The 26,235-nt window shown below is 35.8% G+C and overlaps 1 protein-coding gene across 1 annotated transcript in view; it reads right to left on the reverse strand.

The window, feature by feature from the left end:
* Positions 1 to 6,899: 6,899 nt before the first annotated feature.
* The window catches only part of LOC123523768 (stimulated by retinoic acid gene 6 protein-like), a 28,422-nt gene continuing 9,086 nt past the window's right edge, over positions 6,900 to 26,235 (reverse strand). Inside the window, exons 4-12 of the mRNA XM_053539549.1 lie at positions 24,664 to 24,739; positions 23,101 to 23,176; positions 19,513 to 19,594; positions 19,162 to 19,210; positions 14,781 to 14,898; positions 13,740 to 13,856; positions 11,793 to 11,956; positions 11,130 to 11,315; positions 6,900 to 8,974 (exon numbers count right to left, since the gene is read on the reverse strand). Coding sequence (XP_053395524.1) covers positions 8,628 to 8,974; positions 11,130 to 11,315; positions 11,793 to 11,956; positions 13,740 to 13,856; positions 14,781 to 14,898; positions 19,162 to 19,210; positions 19,513 to 19,594; positions 23,101 to 23,176; positions 24,664 to 24,739 — 1,215 coding nt within the window. The 3' untranslated portion in view covers positions 6,900 to 8,627. The remainder of the gene's footprint in view (positions 8,975 to 11,129; positions 11,316 to 11,792; positions 11,957 to 13,739; positions 13,857 to 14,780; positions 14,899 to 19,161; positions 19,211 to 19,512; positions 19,595 to 23,100; positions 23,177 to 24,663; positions 24,740 to 26,235) is intronic.

Below are 26,235 nucleotides of genomic sequence, written 5' to 3' on the forward strand. Positions count from 1 at the left end.
TAATGAATGAGGAGTTGCGGTCACAAAAATGTTGCACGGACGCACGCACGGACGGGTGCAATTACCATATTCTCCTCCGATGCCTATCGGCGGGGGATAATTATGTTGTAAGTGTACCTTAGATGGGTTACAGTTAGGGTTTGGATTAGGGGGTCGTTATTCTATAGGGGGTCACAATTCTATGTGAGGGTCATTTTTCTACGTGTGGGGGAGTCATAATATTATGACCCCCCAGGCATATTATTATGACCGGGAGTCACATTTCTATATAAAATAATGACCAGGGGGTCATAATATTATGACCGGGTGGGGGGGAGGGGTCATTATTCTATGGGGGTCAGTTTACAACTTTACACCGGCAGTGTTACAAAACGAAAAATAACTGATCCCCATGCAATAAAAATTTTGACCAATCAGAAATAGTAAAATAATTTGCTTCCTGGTGTGTCGTATGGTAGGGAGCGGTTGTGTTTCCGTCTATTGAATTGAAAAAGAGAGCTTTTTTTTTTTTTTTTTTTTTTAACATACTTTATTTTGATAAAAATGCAGAAGTTGTCGTTTTAAGGATAACATGGTGTAACAGCAAAATTTCATATCTTGTAACTGGATAGTAATATTTAAATGAAATTTGATCACTTTAAAGGCATTCAAAATTTAAAAACGTTTCACCGAGAAATTTTTCGAATTTTATCATTTTTAGAGAGATAATCGGTATTGAAGTTAACATTGATGCTTATGGGAAATATACAATTTCTTTGATTATGAGAATCTGAGCTCGAGTTTCGAGAAAATTTTGCGGTAGAAAATCACATTGTATTATTCTGATACAAATATCAAAAATAAATCTAAAATTCGCCGAAGGAAATATAGAAAATTATTTTTCTAGTTTTCAGGGCAGATAAGTCATGAAAAACCAAAATTATCAAGGGAGATAATCTAAAGGAAACTTTTGAGAACTTTTGTCACTATGTAACTTGTAAATATGCACCTTATTTCTGTCGTTTGACATTTTCAAAGCTTACATTATCAAGTTGTATGTACGCTTTTGGTGAAATTGAAGCCTATTACGTGTAGTCTTCCTTAAATCAGACACACGGATTCGCAGAACGGTAGAGTTTGCTACAGAAGAATATTTGTGCCAGATGTGTGCTATTTACCAACTCAAAATTACGACTTACAAATCTAGAAAGTTCGATTTAGTTATCTACCAACTCCACGTGTATATACAGATGTATAGGTCAAGGTACCTTATGCTACACCTCGGAAACACCGCACAGCGTTCGCTTTTAAAATATAACATTTTGGTTTATTTTAAGGTTTAACTTTAAAATATTTAATTAGCGAGTGATAACTCTTGCTATACATGTTTACTTACTCTTGTCTGTAATTACCTTTCTTGAAAATGGTTAGAATAAACCAGTCCATAGTTTTTGAGTTATTAAATTTCATTGGTCATAGTTCTGAATTACATTTTGTTTCGTACTTTTTGATTGGTTTAGTCTTGGCGCATTAGACTGTATTTCCCCGCGGTTTCTGACGTAGTGTGAGGCCAGTCCTTTGTTTAGAATTAACTCTTTTCTTCACTGTTGTTTTTGTCTTCGAACTGATCACACGTTCTTTTTCGAAAAACCCTCCCACCCTCCGCTAACTTACAGCCAAATAAATATATATTGTTCTTCGTTTACAGTTATTAATTACTTTCTGTTTACATAAATATTTATATAATTTTATTTTTAATTAAATTCATTCTTGGATTACATGTACATGGGTGTGTGTTCATACAATCATGAACTCTGTATCAGAGATGAAATGTTCATATATTCAGTATTCATGTGCTAATGTGATATACAGTGGAAAAAGGATGTGTTCATGAACTCTGTTAGGCGCAGAGATGACGAGTAGTGTAGTGTCATGAACTCTGTTTCAGAGATGAACTGTGTTTGAATTGTCGTGATGTTGATATAATGGTCGTGATGTTGATATACTTGGTATATCATATAACAATATGGTTAATGTTGTTAATAAGTAACCTGCCGTATGGCGGTTTTCAGTATATATTTATATAATTGATAATTAAATTGATACACGTGTGATTATACTATAACATTTTAACTCTGTTTAAGTCTGTAACGTTTTCGGCCTAGTTCGAGCCCCAGATACGGTCTGAAATGTGTAGTAGATAGATCATTAGTAAATGTTCAATCATAATGCCTGCATCTAATGGATTTCTCTTTCTATAGTCTGAGGCTAGGCTTTCTCTGGCACTGTTCCTCTGGTCAGACTGCTCTGTGTCTGTACTGGTCGCCCTGTGTCTGTCTAAAAATAAATGTGATGTTGATAAGGATGAATGTGATATTTATTAGGTTATGTGATAGTGTAAACTGTATTTGGTTGTTGTTGTTGTTCAAAAGGCCACATTTATAATTAAGATTAAGATATCATTTGTAATTTGCCTCCTTCTATAAATAAAGATGTTATTATTATTATTATTATTGGTCGCTCTGTGTCTGCACTGGTACGGGATGAATTTGGCGTCCTAAGTTTTATGTAAAACGCGTTTTAACGTGTTTATCATGTTCAGGGCGCTATATAAATCATATATAATAAAGTAAGTATCTACATGCTGGATACAACAAGGGTATGTTTAGGTAGATGTATCCACTACATTTTTACAATCTTGGAGTCAATAAACTGACATCCAAGTAACCTTAACTTTTTGGATTTTTGCAGACGGACAGATGTTCACATTTTGCGGATAAGGAGGCAAGATACATACGCAACTCAAAAGTTTGACTTACTAGCCCGAAAATTTGAGTTACGTATCTCGAAATTAAGAGTTTCTTGAGTTGAAATTTCGAGTTACTGTGTCAAAATTTTGAGTTAGTATTTAGAAACTTCGAGTAAATGTATAAAATGCACATGACACTAATGCTCTTCCGAAGAAAGCAGTATAGAATCTAGTATAGCATCTAGTATGAATAAACGTTTTTATTTTAATATATACTTTTTATCAACATGTATTGATTATTCTGGTGGCTTGTCTAATGTCTAGTCACCTCGTAAACTGACTTATTTACATTATTTGTAATTCATAACAGTTGAAAAGTGCGTTTTGTAAAAGAAGACTACTTTACTATTTACATCATGTCAGGATACGAGTTATATGACCCAGGGAATTACCTACGCCTTTAGTATATTGAACAAAGAAATGGGTCCTATCGCTAAGGTGCCTATGTCTTAGACTATCTGACAAACGATGTAGAATGTCTTTTGTAAAAACGGATAGCTGGTGAGACCATATATCTCGTATATAAAACTTTCCTCTTGCTACCTTGCCTAAATAATTCATGTACCAATGATTCGTAATTTTCAATTATGAGCTAGATAGTTTCAGGGATCAGGCAAAAATCATTCAATGTTTCAACTATCAACAGTCAACTCAAAATCAGCAGCTTAAACTCCTATGGCTGGAGATACATTACTTGGCTGGTCTTTGTGTCGAAGTTCCCTTCAGACAATGTCTTTGAACAACAACGTACGAGTCCTATCGCATAGATGTTCGGCCTACGTATTTTTAATTAAAGCTGCAACTCACTACGATTGCCCTGACTCCCGAATGCTCAGTGCCTATATGCTATCACTTATAGCATTCAACTACCATATACTAGTAGGTATAAGCCTGATGCCTTGGCTGTACTTTGCCAATAACGCTGAACCTCGTCTATAAGCTGGAACTCTCCCATTTTTCTCAGTAGATTACCAAAACTTAACTCTCTGCCTAAGCTTTTCGATTTTCAGCCAATATTTGCTATAGATGTAGACAAAGATTATATGAATTACAGATCTGTTGATAATAATAGAAAAGCTAGGAAAAATCTGTACAATATAAGGAAAAATTTAGTTGATACATTTAGAATTATTATGGTGATGAAAAACGTTTACTTGGAGCGGATAATTCTACACAGCAAGGTAGACTTGACTTTTCTAACATCAGAAACTTGCTGTCAAAAATTAAGGAGTCTTCTATTGAATTCTTACGTCTGATCACTCTGTTGTATGTTTAGAATTGGTATTCAAGAATTAAACATGGTAAACCATGGAAATTTAATAATTCATGCTTATGATAGAAATTATTTAAGTGTATAAATGATAAATTACGAGTTAAAAGCATACTGGTTCCCTGTATAATGTTTAGAGATGTACTTAATATAGAAACATTATTCAGTTGTTTAAATGATCATTATTTCTGAACTTTGTTAATGGAAATTAGGGAAACATTGCATACTCAAGTTATAAGAAGAAACAGAGAGTTTCACGTGAAAAAATTTTAGTAAACAAAATTAGAAAATATAGAAAAGAACTTAGATGAGATAACAAAGAGATTGTTGAATTTACAAATGATTGCAAATAATAAGAGCAGAAAATTAAAAGGATATGTAATAAGATCAAGAGCAAGTTATAGAGGGTGAAAGCCTTCAAGTTATTTCTGCATCTAGAGAACAGTATGTACAAGCAAGTTATTCCATTTATAGAAAAAAAAGATGGTACTTGCTGTCAAATCAGTCAGATATTTTAATAAGCTTGTTTTTTTTTAATAACAGAATCTAAAAATGTTTAGAAAAGTTGTATGATAAGAAAATACTTAAAAGTATTACTGTTAAGAAATTGTCTAGAAAAGCAGATATTAGAAGGTCTTTTAATTATAGTGAAAGTCAACACCTGAAAAATACAAATGAAAGTCTCCAGGTTCAGATGGAGTTACTGTAGAATTTTTAAAGGTTTTTTGGATGAAACTTGGTCATTTTGTTGTAAGATCTATTGATTATGCATTTACTATTGGTTCCCTATCTGTAACTCAAAAACAAGGAATAATAACATGTATCCCAAAAGAAAATAAGCCCAGAAATTTTTTTAAAAAACCTCAGACCTCTTACATTGTTAAATGTTATCTATAAGTTAGCCTCTGGATCTATTGCAAATAGACTGAAGTCTGTATTACCAAAACTAATAAATCATGACCAGACTGGTTACTGCGTGATGTAATGAAAATAACAGAAGAAAGAAAGATTCCTGGACTATTAATTACAGTAGATTATGAGAAAGCATTTGATACATTATCCTTTAATTTCATTGAAAAAGCTTTCGATTTTTTTAATTTTGGAACCACATTCAAGGAATGGCTTAGATTGTTTCTACATAATACTATGACTGCAGTACAACTCAATGGATTCCTATCAGATTTCTTCAAAGTAGAACGAGGCTGCCGCCAAGGAGATCCAATTGGTCCTTATATTTTTATATTGTGTGCCGAAATAATTGCTATTAAAATAAGAAATTCTGAGAAAATAAAAGGTATAACTATTGATGAAGTTGAGTATAAAATATCTCAATTTGCTGATGATACTTCACTCTTGTTGGATGGCTCGGAAGAGTCTTTACATGCTACCCTAGATATGCTACATGAATTTTCATTTTATTCTGGTCTAAAAGTTAATTTTGAGAAGACTGATGTTATATGGATTGGTGCAATGAAATACAGTACCCGATCTATAAAGACAAAGTACAAACTATCTTGGGGTACTACAAGGTTTAAAGTACTTGGTATTATTTTTGATGTAGATCTTGATAATATGATAATGCTTAATTTCAATGATAAGTTAGAAAATGTTAAAAGGATGATATCCTACTGTAACAGAAGATTACTTTCTCCTACTGGAAAAATTACTGTTGTAAAATTATTGTTAGTTCCTCTCTTTACAAATCTGTTTATAATTTTGCCAACACCACCTAAAATGTTTATGGATAATTTAAACAAATTGTTATATGACTTTGTATGGAACGGCCCATATAAAATAAAGTGCTCTGTTGTTGTCAAGAATTATGAAGAAGGAGGGCTAAAAATGGTGGATATTTATCAATATGAACATAGTATGAAAATGTCATGGATAAGAAAAGCTTTTAATGGAACTGGAAAGTGTTATGTGTTGTTAAAATCAATATTTGACTTACATAGAATTGTTAATCTTGGACATTTGTATTGTGAAAATATAATGAAAAGGCTAGGAAACAAATTCTGGTGTGATGTGTTAAGAAGTTTTATCTCTTATATGGATAAGATGCCTGTTGAAACTGTAGATGAAATTCTTGAAATGCCATTATTTTATAACAGCTGTTTTAAAATTGGTAACAAAGGTGTATTTGATAAAAGTATGTTTGATAGAGGTTTTAGATTTGTTAAAGATTTAATATCAGACAATGGTGAATTTGTAGATATATCTTACTTAGAACAGTGTATTGGTAAAAGGTTAAATTTTGTATTTTATGAAGATTTAAAAAGTACTATAAAATCCTATTTAAGAACATGTAATATTAGAATAAGTGGTAATTGTAGTTGCTATGGACCTGTTGTCTCTTGTTATGTTTCAAAAGTTTTATTTTCAAATATGGCAAATAAGCATGTGTATAATGTACTGATTGCAAACAATGATATACCTACTAGTCAAGTTAAATGGAACCAATGTTTTAATAATATTGAATGGAAGTATGCCTATAAATCTGTATTTCTCATGACAAGAGATTCTTACATTCAGTGGTTACAATTACGTATACTACACAGAATTATTGGTACTAAGTCTTTATTATATCATATGAATATTGTAACTGATAATCTTTGTACTTTTTGTAAAGAAGAGGAAGAAACAATTATACATCTGTTCTGGTCTTGTACTTGTATTCAAAATTTATTGCAAGAAGTGAAAAATGTTTTATTGAATAATGGAATAACTGTTCAAATAAGAGCAGAAGACTTTATTATAGGAAATTGTGAAAAAAGAATTGAAAAATTTTACGTTTTGTTCTTACAAATTAAGAAATATATTTTCGCTTGTAAAAGAAAAGAGATTGTACCAAGTTTTTATGGTTTAAAAGGGTATTTGAATTGTGCCTGGCAAGTATACAGAAGCACCAATATAAAAGAAATAGAAAGAGATAACTGGGCAGTTGTACAGTTTTTTATTGTCAGTCCACATACTTAATCAACATTTAATATTATAATCTGCCATTAGAATAGTAAATTGTTTTTCAATTGTTTAGAATAATCAATACAGCTTAATCATTTCTTCTTTCTTTGTACTTCTTTCGTATGTTTCAGTAACCTGATAGTACTTATTAAAGAGGTTTCTTTTTCCTTTTAAAGTAAGGTTGAACTACGTTTTTCTAGAAAATGACATGTACATGTTAATCTTTGAATGTTATATATGTTAAAAGTAGGAGAAATCTTTGAATGTTATATGTAATATGTGAATATTTTAATGTTGTATATGTTATATATTGAAATGTAAATTTTGTGATGAAAAAACGGGCCTTTAACGTGGTTCCAAAAAAAAAAACAAAAAAAAATATTTGCTATCGTCTATAGCATTCAACTACCCTTCAGGTATAACTCCTATGCGTTGGCCCTATAGTTCGAAATCTTGTTGGAATTCAGAAACTTTTCTTTTGTCTATGAACTTCAAACGTTTTCTTTTTAAAAATTTATCCGCCCTGAGAGTGCTGTTGCAATAACTTCCTCATCAAGATACTGGGATAAATTATTAGTTAAATCCTCGATGTGTCTTCTTCGATCGCTGGATACCTAATGATCTCTCTGTCATTCATCCACCTATTTATACCCTGGCAGACGTGAGCTTTGATTGGTGCTATTTATAGAACTTGTTTCTGATTGGTCCAAATTTGTACATAGTATTTCACAACGGGTACTTGCTCTAACAAATATCTGGTTCCCTTTAACTATTGTATAGGACACAATGTGTAATCTTGGGATCCAGCTATCAACATAATGAACCCAAATTAGCTACAAATGACTCAATTCTATCACTAACAGCAATTCAACAATACATATATCAAATTATAACTTGAAAAGGGAGTCAAGCACTATCTGTGCTTATGTGTTACGTTATCAATACATCAAATATACAAAATATTCTGACACACCAAACTTTGAACCGATTGTTAAAAGCTAGGTCTGTCATTCTGCAACAAAAAATTATGGAGACACTACAGACGCTAACTGGACGGCTAGAACGCATTTATTGAGACACATCAGACGCCTACCGGATGGCTAGAACGCAGGCTGAGACACATTAGAGGCTTACCGGACGGCTAGAGCGCAGGCTGAGACACGACAGACGCTAACAAGACGGCTAGAAGCAGACTGAGACATGGTAGACGCTAACCGGACGGATAGAACGCAGGCTAGACGTCTCGTTACCGGCGGACTACTGGACAGTTAGACACTTCCTAAAATCAATTTCATTCTAGTGTGATACCGTAAAGTCTGTGCGGAGAAGATACTACACTGAAAAAATAATCAGGTCAATAGTTCTACAGGCAAGACATGTACGCCGAAAAATTTTATATCCATATTTCCAATGTATATCTATTTTTAGTTTATGCGAATACAGCAATAACTGCTGACATATGTGCATGTGTTTTTATGTATTCAATTTGTAAGGTATGTTTCTGCACTAGCGCCCACTGATTGGCACTGTCATCTTAAGGCAATAAATAAATGCAAATACTTCGTATCTTTACAAATAGTATTCCTATGTAAGTCAATTCTACACATTTTACAATTCCCTTGCTGCCTCTTCCATGATATCATTAATCAACAAAGGCAGACCGGTGTAAATGACAAGCACTGACAGAAGTACAATCAGAGCAATGAAATTGGTCACAATATTTGGCGGGATCTTAAATTTATATTTTTTACAACACGTTATAGAAAATCCCCAGGTGTCCGCTGACTGGTCTTGATCTACATTTGTTGTTTTATCAGACCATGTGATGTCTGTGACCTCTACAGTAGCTCCACGTGGAGATTCATTCTTAGATTCACGAACTCGCGTTGCCACTATTGACGGGTTCCGAATCAAAGTAAATGCAAGCCACCATCTCCTCTTTGCTCTGCTGTTTCCTGAAAATACGCAGCGAGAAGAATAAAATTGCAGGTACCTGCATTAAATGTCATTATTTCCTTTTAGTTCCTGGGACCATAGACTCAACTGAATGTATTATAATAATAAAGTCCTCCTTTGGAAGGCGTATAACGCTTTATAAATCTTTACTAAAGATTTTTAACATTTTATTATATTCAGAAAGCATTCACACTTATACAGTTTGAGAAAGGTAATTCAAATTCTTAAAGCAAAACTTATAACAGAACTTACGAATATAAAAAGTTATAAGTCATTCAAGTATAGTAGCTGAAGTCTGCGTTTTCCTGTCTTGTCTTCGAAGCGAGGACACAAGAGCATGGAAGGATGAAAAATGCTATTTTGCCGTACCTACGTGTCCTCGCCCATAAGCCACGAAAGCAAAAAATGCTAATTTGTCGTGTCTATGTGTAAATGTGGCCTCGCCGGCAAAAAAAAACCCTGCGTATTTGGCGTTTTTATGTGGCCTCGCCGGCAAAAACCCTGCTAATTTGGCGTATCTATGTGTCTATGTGGCCTCACCGGCAAAAAAAATCCCTGCTAATTTGGCGTGTCTATGTGTCTATGTGGCCTCGCCGGCAAAAAAAACCCCTGCTAATATGGCATGTCTATGTGTTAATGTGGCCTCGCCGGCAACAAAAACCCTGCTAATTTTGCGTGTCTACAGTTAATGTCCATAAGTAAGTCATCAAAATGGTCGCCAGCAAAGGGAGCTGACCACTTACTGATATTTGGTGGTCAATATCTCGAGTTATTTTTCTTTTTGGTAAATGTCTTGATTGTGATTTATTCTCTTTAGGTTCATTTGTTTACTTTTGACTGATTAAAACAGGAAACAGCTCTTCAATGTAAACAAATATCGTCTGCAACTGAATGGCTGTCAAAAGGAAAGAGTTGACACCTGAACAAAAAGAGATTGTTATATCTTTGGTAAATGATGGCCTTCCTCAAAGAAAAATTGCAGAAGTGTTAGAAATAAGTCAGTCTGGTGTGTGTAGGTTTCTGAAGAGGTATAACGCAAGAAAAAGTGTAGAAAACGCACCTCGAAGTTGAAGGCCTTTGGCAGCAGGTAGAAGGGGTGACCGCGATATTGTGAGATTGGCTAAAAATGATAGGAAGGCTCCTTTAGCAGAACTGACTGGACTAGTAAATGATACTTTGCCTAATCCAATATCATTTAGAACTGTTCGACGTCGATTAAAGTTTCATGGGTATACAAGGAGGAAAGTAAGAAAGACACTAACCATCAATACTACTAACAGGAAAAGGCGTGTTTCGTGGTGTAAACAGAAATTACACTGGACTCTAAATAGAAACTTGTACAAGGTGATCTTTAGTGATGAAACACAGGCCAAACATGACAGTCAAAAGAGAGTAAGTGTTTGGAGAAAGGCGTCCAGAGTGTCTCGGTCAACGTGGAGGTGAATGTGTGTCTGCTATGTTTTGGGGATGTCTAACTTATAATGGTGTTGGAACTTTGGAAGCTATTGAGGGAAATATAGACTCAGAGAAATACATAGAGTATCTAGACAGCAACTTGTGGTCAGTCATTGCCAAATATTTCTCACAAGGAGACTATATATTTCAGGAGTATAATGCCCCAGTACACACATCCAGGAGGACCTCTAAGTGGAAAAATGAAAACAGTATAACCTGTATGTCTTGGCCTTCACAGAGTCCTGATATAAACATTATAGAAAATGTATGGCGAACCATTAAAATCAAACTTGAAAGGAAGAAACACTTGATCAAATCTAAACAAAATCTCATTGATGAAGTTAAGAAAATTTGGTATGATCTTCCAGTGCACTATATAAAAAGCCTTTATGCCTCAATTCCTAAAAGAATCCGGCAAGTGATATTTAGCAGAGGTCATATCACCAAATATTAACAAGCTTTTTTATCTAGGTAAGTGTTTTGTGTGAGAACATTTTAACAGTTTAGTTCATATTTGACAAAACAAGCACCTGCTTGGCGGCCATTTTGATGACTCACTTTTGACCAACCACTGTATGTGTCCAAACACCCCCTTCCCCCCCCCCCCCCCCCCCCCTCCCCCGATGTCATGAAAAATTCATTTTATCATTGTCTTAATTGAAGTCATCCTTTATATATATTCTTACTTTCGAAACTTACTTGTAAGTGTAGGAATATGTTCGGAGAAGCTCAAATTTCCATATTCAGCATTTTCTACTGCGGACCGTAACGGTTTTCTGTCCCGCCTGTTTTCCACATCAGACTTCACCAGAAAACAGAAGACGCGCATAACAGGATGATTGTGGGATACGTCGACCATTAGCATGCCGATGTAATTAACGTAACCTGACATTAAATTCACCGAGTTAAATGGATGTCCGATCAAATTACCAACATATTTATTATATCAAAGACGTATTCATCTTCATATTTATATCTAGCTTCCACCATGTGTAACGCTGCATCACTATGTGAAATATGGTTTAGAGACAAGCTTCCAGATTTAGACAATATCAAGTAGAAATGAAGAATTTAACATTTCAACATAAATATAACATTTTATATATTTTTTTCGTTATTTGAAGCTGTAATCTGTTAAACCACTTTAGTGTTATGTTGCACAAATGGGTACATTTTAAAGTTAATGCTTTCTAGGAATATTGAATGACTCTGACACGCAAACATGCAAATATACTACTGGCAATTATGTTATCGGATTTCGTGAATGTATCTGTCCTTCATATGAAAGTACAAAAAAGTTTGAATATGTTCTAAAATAGTCAAAATAGTTTCAAATTTTGTTTAGGAAAGAAATACACTAACATTTATCCATTGCTTCATAACCTCGCATTAGCAAACTTCTGTCCATCCGTGGAATCAGAAACACACCAAGAAAGGCACCGACCAAAATTCGTTTCAGGAAAGCAAACAATCCAATGCTGGCATTGAGAAAAATCATGAAGAAACTAAAGACGTCGTAAGCATTCCTGAAAATAGGAATGTATTATATACTGCAAAGGAAACTATCCAGATATATGATTGTGGTATTTTTAATAAAACACTTGAATTTATATATTTGACTTGTTTTCTTCATACCACATTACACTTGAAGAGCTTAATGTGTTAAATTAAAAAAACAAATCGATCATCCGTGAAGTCAGGTGTCCCATAATAGTCGTTTTGCACGAAATTATGGCTATATCTTCTGCACGTCTGTGGCATTGTAATATCCCAATTGCGCGCTCGCGCTGAATTTGATTCAGTCGTGCCATGCAACAAACAACATTTTTTTAAACTTTGTGTTGTTTTTCGAGTGAGTCAATCATCAGTGTATCCAATGACAATACAATTTTACAAAGAAAGCCGTTAATTACACCATCACGTGCATTTCGTGCGAAACGGCTATTGTGGGTCTACTGACTTCACAGTTGATCGATTTTTTAAATTTACCACGTGAAGTTTTTCAAGTGTAATGTTGTATGAAGAAAACAAGTTAAATTTATCAATTTAAGTATTTTACTTAAAATACCCAGTAATACATCTGGATAGTTTCTTTTGCTGCTCAGTATATTTTTGTTTAGTTTAGCGTCACATCAATACGCTGCTCCGTTTGGACCATCAGGATTATTTTTCCTGAACTCTATAGAGCTCTACCTCTAAAGTTGTAATCATGAAACTACGATGATAAAAGTCGAAATCACGATGCGAAAACAAGAAACCACGAGGGTGAAAGTCGAAATCAAGATGATGAAAATGCGTTTTCTTTCGCATTTTCACCATAGTGTTGTCGTGTTTTCATCATCTTGGTTTCGTCTTTCACCATCGAACTTCCAACTTTCATCACCGTATTTCCATGAAAATTAGCCGCGTTTTCATCATCGTGGTTTCTTGATTTCGACTTACACAATCGTATGTTCGAGTTTTCAGCATCGCTTTTTGACACTCATCATCATAATTTTATAATTTAGAATTTCGAGATACGGGGTTCAGAAATAAAAATATTGACAGTCCAAACGAAATACCGAGCATTGACGCAATTTAGATCATATGTTGACTTTTCCAGCTTTTGATGATAGAGGACACCATGTTTTTGTTTGGAGATGGGAAGGCACCAGGGTAGAAACATCAACCTTAGTAAGCCAGCTGGGGCTTTTTCAAATCAATAGTTTCGAACACAAATTGGTGAGAGACAAGTGATTAGAAGTAAGCGACCTCTGTACTCGAGTGGTTAACCACTTGAGTACAGAGTATATTACCATATACATTTAACTAAAATATGATCTGCTATCTACAGCTAAGAGTGAACACACATTCTAACACGACAAGATTTGTTTTACTTATGAAACAAAGAAGAATGAAACTGTATATCATTATGCAACAAAATTATTGTTGGTACGTCACAATTAATACGTCACAGCGTCAAACGTCAATCAATGTAGCGCGCTGGAAAAGAAAACAACATAAAACGGGCATATATTTGGCGGATCACGTCAAGTACGTAGATAATAATGCTACTGTTTGGGATATACAATTTCTTAAGCATAAATATTGTAGCTAACCGCAATTAAAACACATACTCCTCATGTCTGTAGGTAACATGTAAAATATTGCTGTACCTGTTATATAAAGCTGGCCCTGAACACATAGCTTACAGCTTAAATATAACCTGATGTCTAAAGTTGAAAGTGCACAGATGTCCTTAAAGCTGACATAATACTTTTCTTGTAAAGGTAACTTGAATATGCATGTTACTGTTAACTTAAATATTACCTATTATCAACAGCTAACGGTCTATACTTGTCCTCAACACCAAGTTTCGGTTGAATGAAAAATCGACCAATTAAGAAAACTTGCAGTTTGAAAATTACAACCATGCAAGCGGGATAACTGAAAAGAAAAGGTAGAATTATTGGAAAAACAAGAGCTGTTTGTAAAAGATATATGCAATCCCCACCACCCCATGATAGAGACAACTGCGGTTTCAATTGTATGCTGTAACCTTGACATTTGACCCAATTACCATAAAATTTACTAACTACAGATTACCATCCATGAAGTTTTAAGGTCATGAATGAAAACGTTCTTCAGTTATTTAGCGCAAACAGTTTTCATTCTCAAGTCATTGTGACCTTCACCCTCTGACACAAAAAAAGCAATAGGGGTCATCTACGGACCACAAGCAATCATCTTATGAAGTGTGAAAGCAGTAGGTGTAAGTTTCTTTATTCTATACACTGGAAATCATTTTCAGTCTCGTTGTCACTGTGACATTGACCTTTGACCTACTTACTCCCTTTAACCATTCATCCTATAAAGTTTGATGACCTAGGCTAAAGCGTTCTTCAGTTATTTAGTGGAAACCGATTTCAGTCTCAAGGTCACTGTGAAATTGACTTTTGGCCTACTTACAAAATAAACGGATTTAAGTACAGATTACAGGCATTAATCTATTAAAGTTCAACTGTACGCCAAATTATTCCCTAGTTATTGGTTGGAAACCAAATGGGCCACCGACCAACTGACTGGTGATAAACGAAACAATGTACTACCTCTACTTCGAAGAGGACATATGATGCAGACTATAACATATTCATAGCCAACACAGCGTATTACACTCATTTACTTTACGGACTATTTTTAGACGTTAGACAAGGCGATATTTAACAGAAGTTTTCTCCGTATATAATTTGTTATATATGAGATATATGAGTGACTTTTAGATAATATATAATTAAGTAAAAGCTTCTTTTTACACTTTCTTTGTTGTAACAGATATTATGTTAATTTCTATCAAATAATAGTGTAATATACATGAGCCACTGGAACTGTTTCCACATGTCGTCAAGTTTCTCTCTCTGACCAAGGAGTTTGATGGTCACCATCATTAACGCTAATGGTACATACACCAGTAGAAAGCAAAACACTGTACCTGTAATATCATAAATATACCGATATAATCACCATCATTAACGCTAATTGTACATACACTAGTAGAAAGCAAAACACTGTACCTGTAATATCATAAATAAACCGATATAATCACCATCATTAACGCTAATGGTACATACACCAGTAGAAAGCAAAACACTGTACCTGTAATATCATAAATACATGTATAGTAATATAATCATCATGTTACATACACCAGTAGGAATGTTCCTGCAATACTATAAATATACCAGTATACCAGTATTATAATCTTCATCATTAAAATTCATGGTACATATTATAATGTTCCCTTAACCGCAACATTTTCTCTGTAATTGAGGACAAAGCAATGTGCTTTAGATGTGTTGCTCTGGCTGAGATATGTGGCTCTAGTTGAGATGTGTGGCTCTGTTTGAGATGTGTCGCTCTGGTTGGGGTGTGACTCTTGTTGAGATATGTGGCTCTGGTTGAGATATGTGGCTCTGGTTGAGATATGTGGCTCTGTTTGAGATGTGTCGCTCTGGTTGAGGTGTGGCTCTAGTTGAGATATGTGGCTCTGTTTGAGATATATAGCTCTGGATGGGATATGTGGCCCTGGTTGAGATATGTGACTCTGGTTGAGATATGTGGCTCTGGTTGAGTAGAATAGCACTGGTTGAGATATGTGGCTCCGGATGAGATGTGTGTCTCTGGTTGAGATGTAGGGTTCTGTTTGAAATGTGTGCCACTGATTGAGATGTGTGACTCTGGTTGAGATGGGTGTCACTGGTTGAGATGTGCGGCTCTGTTTGAGATGTGTGGCACTGGTTTAGACATCTGGCTCTGGTTGAGATGTGTGGCACTGGTTGAGCTGTGTGTCACTGGTTGAGATTAGTGGCTCCGGTTGAGATGTGTGGCACAGGTCAAAATGTATGGCACTGGTTGAGATGTGTGGCTCTGGCTGAGATGTAGGGTCCTGGTTGAAATGTGCGGCACTGGTTGAGATGTGTGCCACTGGTTGAGATGTGTGGCTCTGGTTGAGATGTGCGGCTCTGGTTAAGATGTGTGCCACTGGTTGAGGTGTGTGCCATTGGTTGAGATGGGCGGCTCTGGTTGAGATGTGTGGCACTGGTTGAGATGTGTGGCACTGGTTGAGATGTGTGGCTCTGGTTGAGCTGTGTGGCTCTAGTTGAGATGTGTGGCTCTGGTTGAGATGTGTGGCACTGGTTGAGATGTGTGGCACTGGTTGAGCTGTGTGGCTCTAGTTGAGATGTGTGGCTCTGGTTGAGATATGTGGCACTGACTGAGATGTGTGGCACTGGTTGAGCTGTGTGGCTCTAGTTGAGATGTGTGGCTCTGGTTGAGATATGTGGCACTGGTTGAGATGTCTGGCACTGGTTGAGCTGTGTGGCTCTAGTTGAGATGTGTGGCACAGGTTGAGATGTTTGGCTCTGGTGAGATGTGTGGCTCTAGTTACATTGTGTGGCTCTGGCTGAGATGTAGGGTCCTGGTTGAAATGGGTGGCACTGGCTGAGATGTGTGGCACTGGTTGAGATGTGTGCCACTGGTTGAGATGTGTGGCTCTGTTTGAGATGTGTGGCACTGGTTGAGATGCGTGGCACTGGTTAAGATGTGCGGCACTGGTTGAGATATCTGGCTCTGGTTGAGATGTGTGGCACTGGTTGAGGTATGTGTCACTGGTTGAGATGTGTGGCTCCGGCTGAGATGTGTGGCACAGGTTGAAATGTGTGGCACTGGTTGAGATGTGTAGCTCTTCTTGAGATGTGTGTCACTGGTTGAGACGTGTGGCTCTGGTTGAGATGTGTGGCATCGGTTGGTATGTATGGCTCTGGTTGAGATGTGTTGCTCTGTTTGGGATGTGTGGCTCTGTCGGAGATGTGTGGCTCTGGTTGAGATGTGTGGCTCTGGTCTAGATGTTTGGCGCTGGTTGAGATTCGTGGCTCTGGTTGAGATATATGCTCTGGTTAAAATGTGCGGCTGAGATGAGTGATTCTGTTTAAGATGTGTGGCTCTGGTAGAGATGTGTGGCTCTGGTAGAGATGTGTGGCTCTGGTTGAGATATTTGGCTCTAGTTGAGATAAGTGGTTTTGTTTGAGATGTTTGCTCTGGTTTAGTAGAATGGCTCCTGTTGAGATATATGGCTCTGGTCAAGATGTGTTGCTCTGGTTGAGATGTACGGCTCTGGTTGAGATATATGGCTCTGATTGAGATGTGTGCCACTGGATGAGATGTGTAGCTTTGGTTGAGTTGTGTAGCTCTTGTTGAGATGAGTGGGTCTGGTTTACATGTATGACAATGACTGAGATGAGTAATTCTGTTTAAGATGATTTGCTATGTTTGACATATATGGATCTGGTTAAGATGTATCGCTCTGGTTGAAATGTATTGCTCTGGTTGAGAAGTGTAGCTCTGGTTTAGATGTATCGCTCTGGTTGAAATGTGTGGCTCTGGTTAAGATGTATCACTCTGGCTGAGGTGCGCTCTAGTTGAGATATGTGGCTCTAGTTGCGATATGTGGCTCTGGTTGAGATGTGTGGCTTAGGTTGAGATGCGTGGCTCTGGTTGAGTAGTATGGCACTGCTTGAGATATGTGGCTCCGAATGAAATGTGTGGCTCTGGTTGCGATGTGTGGCACTGGGTGAGATGTGTGGCTCTGGTTGAGATGCGTGGCTCTGGTTGAATAGTATGGCGTTGGTTGAGATATGTGGCTCCAAATGAGATGTTTGTGGCTTTGGTCGAGATGTGTTGCTCTGGTTGAGATGTGTGACCCTGGTTGAGATGTGTGGCTCTGGTTGAGATGTTTGGCGCTGGGTGAGATATATGGCTCTAGTTGAGATGTTTGGTTCCGGTTGAGATGTGTTGCTCTGGCTGAGATATATGGCTCTGGTTGAAATGTGTGGCTCTGGTTCAAATGTGTGGCACTGGTTGACATGTGTGGCAATGACTGAGATGAGTGATTCTGTTTAAGATGTGTTGCTCTGGTTGAGATGTGTGGCTCTGGTTGAGATGTTTGGCTCTAGTTGAGATAAGTGGTTTTGTTTGAGATGTTTGGCTCTGGTTTAGTAGTATGGCCCCGGTTGAGATATATGGCTCTGGTCAAGATGTGTTCCTCTGGTTGAGATATGTGGCTCTGTTTGAGATATATGGCTCTGGTTGAGATGTGTAGCTCTGGTTGAGATATGTGGCTCTGGCTGAGATGTGTTGTTCTAGTTGAGATATATGGCTCTGGTTGAGATGTGTGGCTCTGGTTGAGATGTGTTGCACTGGTTGAGACGTTTGGTACTGTTTGAGATGTGAGGCTCTGGTTGAGATGTGTGGCTCTGTTTGAGATGAGTGGCACTAGTTGGGATATGTGGCTCCGGTTGAGAAGTGTGACTCTGGTTGGAATGAGAAGTTCTGTTTGAAATGTGTCGTCCTGTTTTAGATATGTGGTTCTGATTGAAATGATTGGCTCTGTTTGAGACGTTTGGTTCGGTTTGAGATGTGTTGCCCTGTTTGAGAATAATGACTCAGGTTGAAATATGTGGCTGTGGTTGAGATATGTTGCTCTGGGCCCAGTTGTTCGAAACTTTAACCGGCTGTTAAACTATCGGCCTGTTAAATTTTGATTCAAAATAAAAGGCATGATGGGAACCACTAGTATGATGATTTAATTTTACTGTAAAGACATTTTAGTGTTCATAATTCTTAAATTATAATAGGATTCACTATGTCTTTTAAAATGTCGAAATGTAACTCTAAAAGTTAACCGACCGTTAGCTTAATCGCCTGTTAAAGTTTCGAACAACTGGGCCCTGGTTGAGATGTGTGGTTCTGGTTGAGATGAGTGGCTCTGGTTGAGATGTTAGGCTCTAGTTGAGATGTGTAGCTCTGATTTAAATGTGTGGTTCTGGTTGAGATGTGCTGCTCTAGTCGAGATGAATTGCAATGATCAAGAAGTGATGCTCTAGTTGATATGTGTGACTCTGTTTCAGTCTTTCAGATAAGTGACTCTGTTTGAAATGTGTGGCAATGATCAAGAAGTGTGGCTTTGGTTGAGAAGTGTGGCTCTGGTAGAGATAAATGGCTCTGATATATGTTTGGCCCTGGTAGAGATGTGTGGCCCTGGTAGAGATGTATGGCTGAGGTTGTGTGTGATGGATTCAATGTTCCGGGGATTTCCCTTTTATTTTATCAAAATGGCTTTATAGACTATGTACAGAAATATTTATCTTATCGCATTCTTTTATGAGACAGAAAATGCTTATCAACTAATAATACCTACCCCAAAGCATTCCAGTTATTGAAGTTCCTATATATCTCATCCCTTGAGCCTGTAAAATAGACTCAAATGCAACTTTGTTGTTGTTTTTTATAAAAGCACAAGTGTTTTCTTAAATTTATGATATGACTAAAACAATGATATCTGGATGTCTGTATACATTTATATTCTAGTATGTTAACATTTGGTGACGGCGTTTGTACAGATAGATCACATATCATATAAACATATAACCTGCAAACATTTGGTGACGGTGTTTGTAAATTCAAAACACTTTTCAGGTAAACATTTGAAGACGGGGTTCGTACTTTAAAATCACTTACTATGTAAGCTTATGGAGCCGGCGTCACTTACCATGTAAACATTTTGTGATGGTGTTTGTACAGTATTTGGAACGAAACTTCTATCACCTTTGTACAAGAGTAACATATCTCGCCTGAAACGATATGTAAGAAACAGTGCAAATATTTGTACTATATGTATTGCTTTAAGGTAGTAGAGGTGTAATAGCAATGTTTACAAAATGGCATTTACTTGGTGTATTCTTAAAGATGACCGTGTTTTGCACTGTTATGCAATTTTTTAACAATTTTTACCATGCCGTTTTTTCTAAATTTTGTATAACTTACGGTATCTCCTCTAGCTCAAGTGGAGACAAATTTCAAAGTGATGGCCTCTCTATAAAACGTTTGCAGGGAACTCATTTTACCATTAATTTTAATAAAAGAATCATCAAACTATTGGTAAACAATTATAAAACAGAAAATAAAAATGTGAATATCATTTTATTGAGGGTTCCTCAAGTAAACGGATTTAATGATACAAAATTCTAACTTCCATGATGAAAAAATAAGGTCAAATCCTATGTTTCTGTTTTGAACTTTGCTTACTTCATTCAAAAATAACCTTGGGGCAGATGTAAAACCTACCTAAACTTCTTCCGCGGTATGTAATCTAAAGAGTGAAAGCAAAATAGAGAAATTTTACCACATGTAACTCAATATTTTTACTGATGTGTAACTCTACCCCTTCTCTTTAAGTAGTAAATTCACTTTGAACAGCAAGAAATTGCTTATCAAATTATTTTTTTCCATTTTTGTACAATAATTCAATCATAAGTCTTGAAAGAAGTAAAACCTTATTAGAAAAAAATCAAAAATAAGGAAAAAAAGTTTGGTCCCAGCAGGGCTTGAACCTACGCCCCCCTGAGAATTGCAGTAAAAGTGGATTTATTGTAGGAATTGAATACTCTTCAAAAAGGAGGTACTCTATTACGCCTCTACTACCTTAACCTGTATGAACTACCTGTTTTGTTTTGTTCTGTATAAACTACCTGTCCCGTTTTGTCTTGTAAGTAATACTTGTTCTGTCTTATATTGTATAAATTGCCTGTTCTATTTTGTTCTGCATGAACTATTTGTTCGGGTATCTTGTTTGTTTGTTGTTTGTGCCCTGCATGATCTACCTGTTCTGTTTTGTCCTGTATGACCTATCTGTTCTGTTGTATTTTGTCCTATATAGTCTTTACAGTTATCCGCGTTACACCGTATATTGGATAACTACTGTCCAATCATAGCTGCATTACAAAGCATGTAAAACTAGTTTTTATATAGCCAAGGGCGTGATGTTATGCTATATAAATAGAAGTAATAAGGAGAGTATTCAGTTCTAGCGAACCTTTCTAGAGCCACCTTCTACTTTTCAAATAATCCAGATTGTTTAAAATTTAAGAGAAAAACATGCATTATGTGTTACTTTTAAGCGGAATTTCGGGAATGAATTTCATATAAATGAAATAAGCATCAGAATGTTTTATATATTGCTTGTGCATATGAAAGTGTTTCATCTACGTAATTCAGCGGTTTTTCAGTTTATCTGAGTATTTATCTGAATATTTGATTTGTCTAAATGTCACGAACTGAAAAACGAATGTAATAGATCAAGGAAGTCGAGGTAGGAGTGGGGGAGGAGACACCTTTCTGTTTGCAGCATTTGGATATCACTACCTCCCCCCTCCACGTCCAAATTAAAATAAATAATTAAAAGATTAGCTTTATATATATATTACATATTTATATATATATATTTGTACTATAGGAACTTTCTGAACTGTTTTGTCCTGTATGACGTACCTGACTTACAAACTGGAAAGGCGATTTCATACCTAACGTCTACGAGAGAAACAGTAACATATCTAAAGTTCATGATTTAGGAAGAGGTAGATGGCCTTAATTCCACACTTCGCTGTTACTAAAGGAGCAATAAAATACCTGCCAATCATGATTCGGGAAGAGGTACATGTTTCTAATTCCACACATCATTGTAACTATAGAAGCAATAAAATACCTGTTATCTATGAGTGAGAAGGAGGTAGCTGCTCCTGATTCCATACAACATTGTTATTATAGAAGCAATAAAATACCTGTTGTTCATGATTGAGGAGGAGGTAGATGCTCCTGATTCCACACATCATTTTTATTAAAGAAGCAATAAAATACCTGTTCTTCATAAATGAGGAAGGAATAGCTGCTGTTGTTATTGATTGATGAAGAGGTTGATGTTCCTAATTCCATGCAACATTGTTACTATGGAAGCAATAAAATACCTGTTGCTCATGACTGAGGAAGAGGTAGATGCTCCTGATTCCACACATCGTTGCTACTATAGAAGCAATAAAATACCTGTTGTTCATGATTGTGGAAGAGGTAGATGCTCCTGATTCCACTTTTTTATTATAGAAACAAAAAAATTGTTCATGACTGAGGGTGGGATAGCTGCTGTTGTTATTGATTGAGGAAGAGGTTGATGCTCCTAAATCTATGCATCATTGTTGCTATAGAAGCAATAGAATACCTGTTGCTCATGATTGAGGATGAGGTAGATGCTCCTATTTCCACGCATCATTGTTACTATAGCAGCAATAAAATACATATCGTTCATGATTGAGGAAGAGGTAGATGCTCCTTATTTCACGCATCGTTGTTACTATAGAAGCAATGAAATACCTGTTGCTCATGACTGAGGAAGAGGATGATGCTCCTGATTCCACACATCGGTGTTACTATAGAAGTAATAAAATACCTGTTGCTCATAACTGAGGAAGAGGTACATGCTCCTGATTTTATACATCGTTGTTACTATAGACGCCGCAATAAAATACTTGTTGTTCATGATAGAGGAAGAGGTAGATGCTCCTGATTCCACACATCATTGTTACTATAAAAGCAATAAATAGCTGCAGTTCATGAAGAAGTGATAGATGTTCCTGATTCTACACATCCTTGTTGCTAGAGAAGCAATATTATACCTTTGTACATGCTGCTGAAGAAGCAACAAAAGACCTGTAGTTCATGAAGAAAATATACTAGTAGATGTTTCTGTTTCAACGTATGATTTTTACTAGAGATGCAACAATAAACCTGTAGTTTATGATCGGGGTAGAGGTAGATTTTTCTGATTCCAATAACCTTTGTTGTTAGGGAAGCAAAAATATACCTGTAGTTCACGTGAAAGAGAAATATGTGTTTGGTTCCGCACATCCTTGTTGCTAGGGAAGCAATGAAATACCTTTTGTTCATGAGGAAGGGATAGATGTTTCTGATTCCAAACATTATTGTTACTAGTAAAGCAAAAAAAAATATGCCTGTAGTTCGTGGGAAAGAGACAGATATTTCTGATTCCACACAGATCATTGTTACTAGAGAAGCAAAAATATGCCTGTAGTTCATAAGAAAGAGACAGATGTTCCTGATTCCACACAGATCATTGTTACTACAGAAGAACAAAATTACCTGTACTTCATGAGAAAGAGACGGATGTTTCTGGCACCATACATCATTGATATCGCTAGAGAAGCAGTAAAATACCTGTGTTTAATGAATGCGGTAGAGATATAAGTTTCTGATTCCATACATCGTTGTTGCCAGAGAAGCAATAATATACCTATAGTTCATGAGGAAGAGATAGATGTTCCTGATTCCACACATTATTGTTATTATTGTAGCAACTACATTCGCGGCTAAAACAAAAAGAAAAACACTGTTGTTGTAGGAGATACATACCCTAATTAAATGAACATATCGTTTCAATATTGGAAATTTAAGTAATTGTTTCTTAAGTAATTGTAAGGTTTAACGTTTATCTCTTTCCTTGTCATTGATTTGTTTGCAAGAACTGTCAACAGATTGTTATCGGCCGGTATTCCAGCTGCCTTCATAGATAAAAACAGTTCTTTTTTCGTTAATTGCGCTTCAGTTTTTGTTTTTATCTTAAGATGATACACATGAAGGTCTCTGAAGACAATTATAGGATTTTTATAATCATGAACTGTGTTCCCATTTTAAAAAATCGAGGAAAATTCGCAATTTTGATTTTTTTCTTTTACAAATTTCACAAAATCATTGCACTTGAATTTTACTTTAATGCTAATTAAGATAGCCGTAAAGATAAACAACAATCTTTTAAAAAATAAATTCAAAATTGAAATTTTAGAAAATTCTTTGTCGAAGATGATTGAAATTTACAAAGGAAACTATCCCATTAAAATCTGTTTGTCGATAAATTAAACAATAACTCAGATATTTTGAAAAAAAAAATTGTTCCTATTACCACCCTCGGAGTAATTTGGAATAATATATTATATCAATGGTATTGTCAGATCAAGGAAAAACCTCATTAATGATAAGGTGGATTTCGGAATACTGCGAGAATTTTTTCACTACTGGCTAGCGACCACCAAATCCGGACGACTACCAAACCGGACAGTCACGTAAACGCTTTATTTCTGTCTTTAACCTTGTTAATCTGTTAACGATCAAACGGACGCTTGATTTTCAGAAACATAGCTAAGTTAAAACAGTTACATTTAAATATTTTACAAGAAATGCAAATCCAATGCAAATTTGAGATAAGCAGATGAGATGTTTAGTAAACACTTAAAACTGGGAAATACAGCTTTGAAAATTTAATGCATGATTTTAATACACCCTAAAACACATAAATTTTCAAAGTGAAATTTTAAACGTTTTGGTCTGGAGAGTTGCGATCAAATCATAGATTCAAGAGACTCGGGGGCAATTCCTAGAATTAATTCTATGACTCAGACTCAGACCTGTTCGACTACCTTTTCCTTGGTTGAAAATAAAGTTTAATTCAATGTGAACGTAAATTGAAAATCAATAAAGTGACAACAACTCACTGTCCAGAAACATGGCACTTTTAGACCTTAAAACAAGTGGATTTGGTGGCCCTCGTTCGTGCCTCGAAAAGTACTTGACCTAATTTTATAAGTAAACAAATTAGCTCTTTAGATGGGAGGAGAACCTAGCTTTATTTACGTTAAATTTCAACCTCTAGAAATATTTATTGTCCGAGTTATCGTGAAAAATATTCCAAAAAGTGTCCGGTTGTAGGACGCTAGCCAGTATAGCAACTAAAGAATATGAAATCATTTATTCATAAAGAAAAATACTTGAAATATTCTTATTTATTTTATGTCTACTTTACCTTGTAAAAGATCTACAAAGTCTGTGAAGTATAATTTTGCTTCAATCTCCATAAACATTGCACAGTATAGACCAACCTGTCAATAGAAAATTTAGCTAATAGAAAACCAACAACATGCACGCCGGCATATTCTCCAATTTAATAATTTTTTATACGAAACAAAGATTTGAATTACCTGTCTGTAACATAAATAAAGAACGAGGGCGAGCTGAAATTCACTTTCTCTAACAAATTTAAGACCTTATTCAGAAAAAGAGACCACGTTTTTGTATTCAGATTTGGCTATACTTTTTACGTAAGCAGCTCGATTAGCAGCGCAAAAGCATTTCTTGATGTGAGGACTTCTGAAATTGTGTAACAGGACCTGTTCGAACCGAAAGTGGACATATGTGTAAATATTTCGTCCTTATTTACACGTTTCATAGAGTTCATAGTTATCATACACATCTTGTTAACAAGGGGGGCCATGAAGGACCTATAATGCTAACCTGAGATTAATTGCTTTTTGACCAAATTTCTTTCCTAAAGCTTCAAAAACAAAAATAATAGTCGAGCAGGTCATGGTAAAGATTTTTCAAGAAAACGACTGAAATTTGTTACAAAAAATACATACAGGTGATCCAAATCTTTTTGATGTAGCTTCAAAAACAAGGAAGAAAGTCGGAATGTCAGGGTTAAGAATATCAAAGGTAAGTATTGAAATCTATATCGAAAGTTATACATGTGGTCCAAATTTCTATTCTGTACCTTCAAAAACGAAAATAGGTCAGAAGGTCAATATTTAGATTATTCAAGATAATTTTTGAATTCTATATCAAACATTATACAGGGGGTCCAAATTTCTATGCTGTAACTTCAAAAACAAGAATGCTTAAGACTATTTGAGACAAGTATTAAAATTTGTATCAAACATTATACAAGTGGTCCAATCTTTTTCTTTTCTTTAACTTCAAACAAGAGCCATGTTACATATGGCTAATCTCCCCGCCGGGCATATTATAATTGAAGGCTAAAGTTCCTGGCAAGTTAGTGTCTGAAAGTATTAATTCTGGGGAAAGCTTTGAAGAACCGTTTAGTTGTCGTCCGCACCAGGGGTTTTAAGATGTGGAAGAAAGAATAAGTCACTAGTGAGGTGATTTACTGCTAAATTTTATTAATTTTCATGAACAGTATAGCTATGATGTTTTTTCTATATGGCTACTGTAAAAAGAATGGAAAGCTAACAGGGAACAAGAGTGCCAGAATGTCACAATATATGCCCGTCAAAGCAAATTTCAGGTAGATATTAGTCAAAATACACCTCAAAATTGGATTTAGCATGCTTGTTGTACTTCAGAAAAGTGGTCTCGATTTTTCCCTACGACTAGTAATGAAAAGGTTGCAATAAAAGCTATTTAAAATTACAACAAAGGGAAGTAATTCTAAAGAAGGGAACTGCGCATGACACTTTGTCTCATGATGGTGTATAATTGTGCCAAGTTACATCAAAATCCCTCCATGCATGAAGAAGAAATGCTTCGGACAAAGTCATTCTTGTATCTGACATTTGGCCTCTAAGTGTGACCTTGACCT

Source organism: Mercenaria mercenaria, chromosome 3 (assembly GCF_021730395.1).
Source record: "Mercenaria mercenaria strain notata chromosome 3, MADL_Memer_1, whole genome shotgun sequence".
In the NCBI taxonomy this organism is placed as follows: Eukaryota; Metazoa; Mollusca; class Bivalvia; order Venerida; family Veneridae; genus Mercenaria; species Mercenaria mercenaria.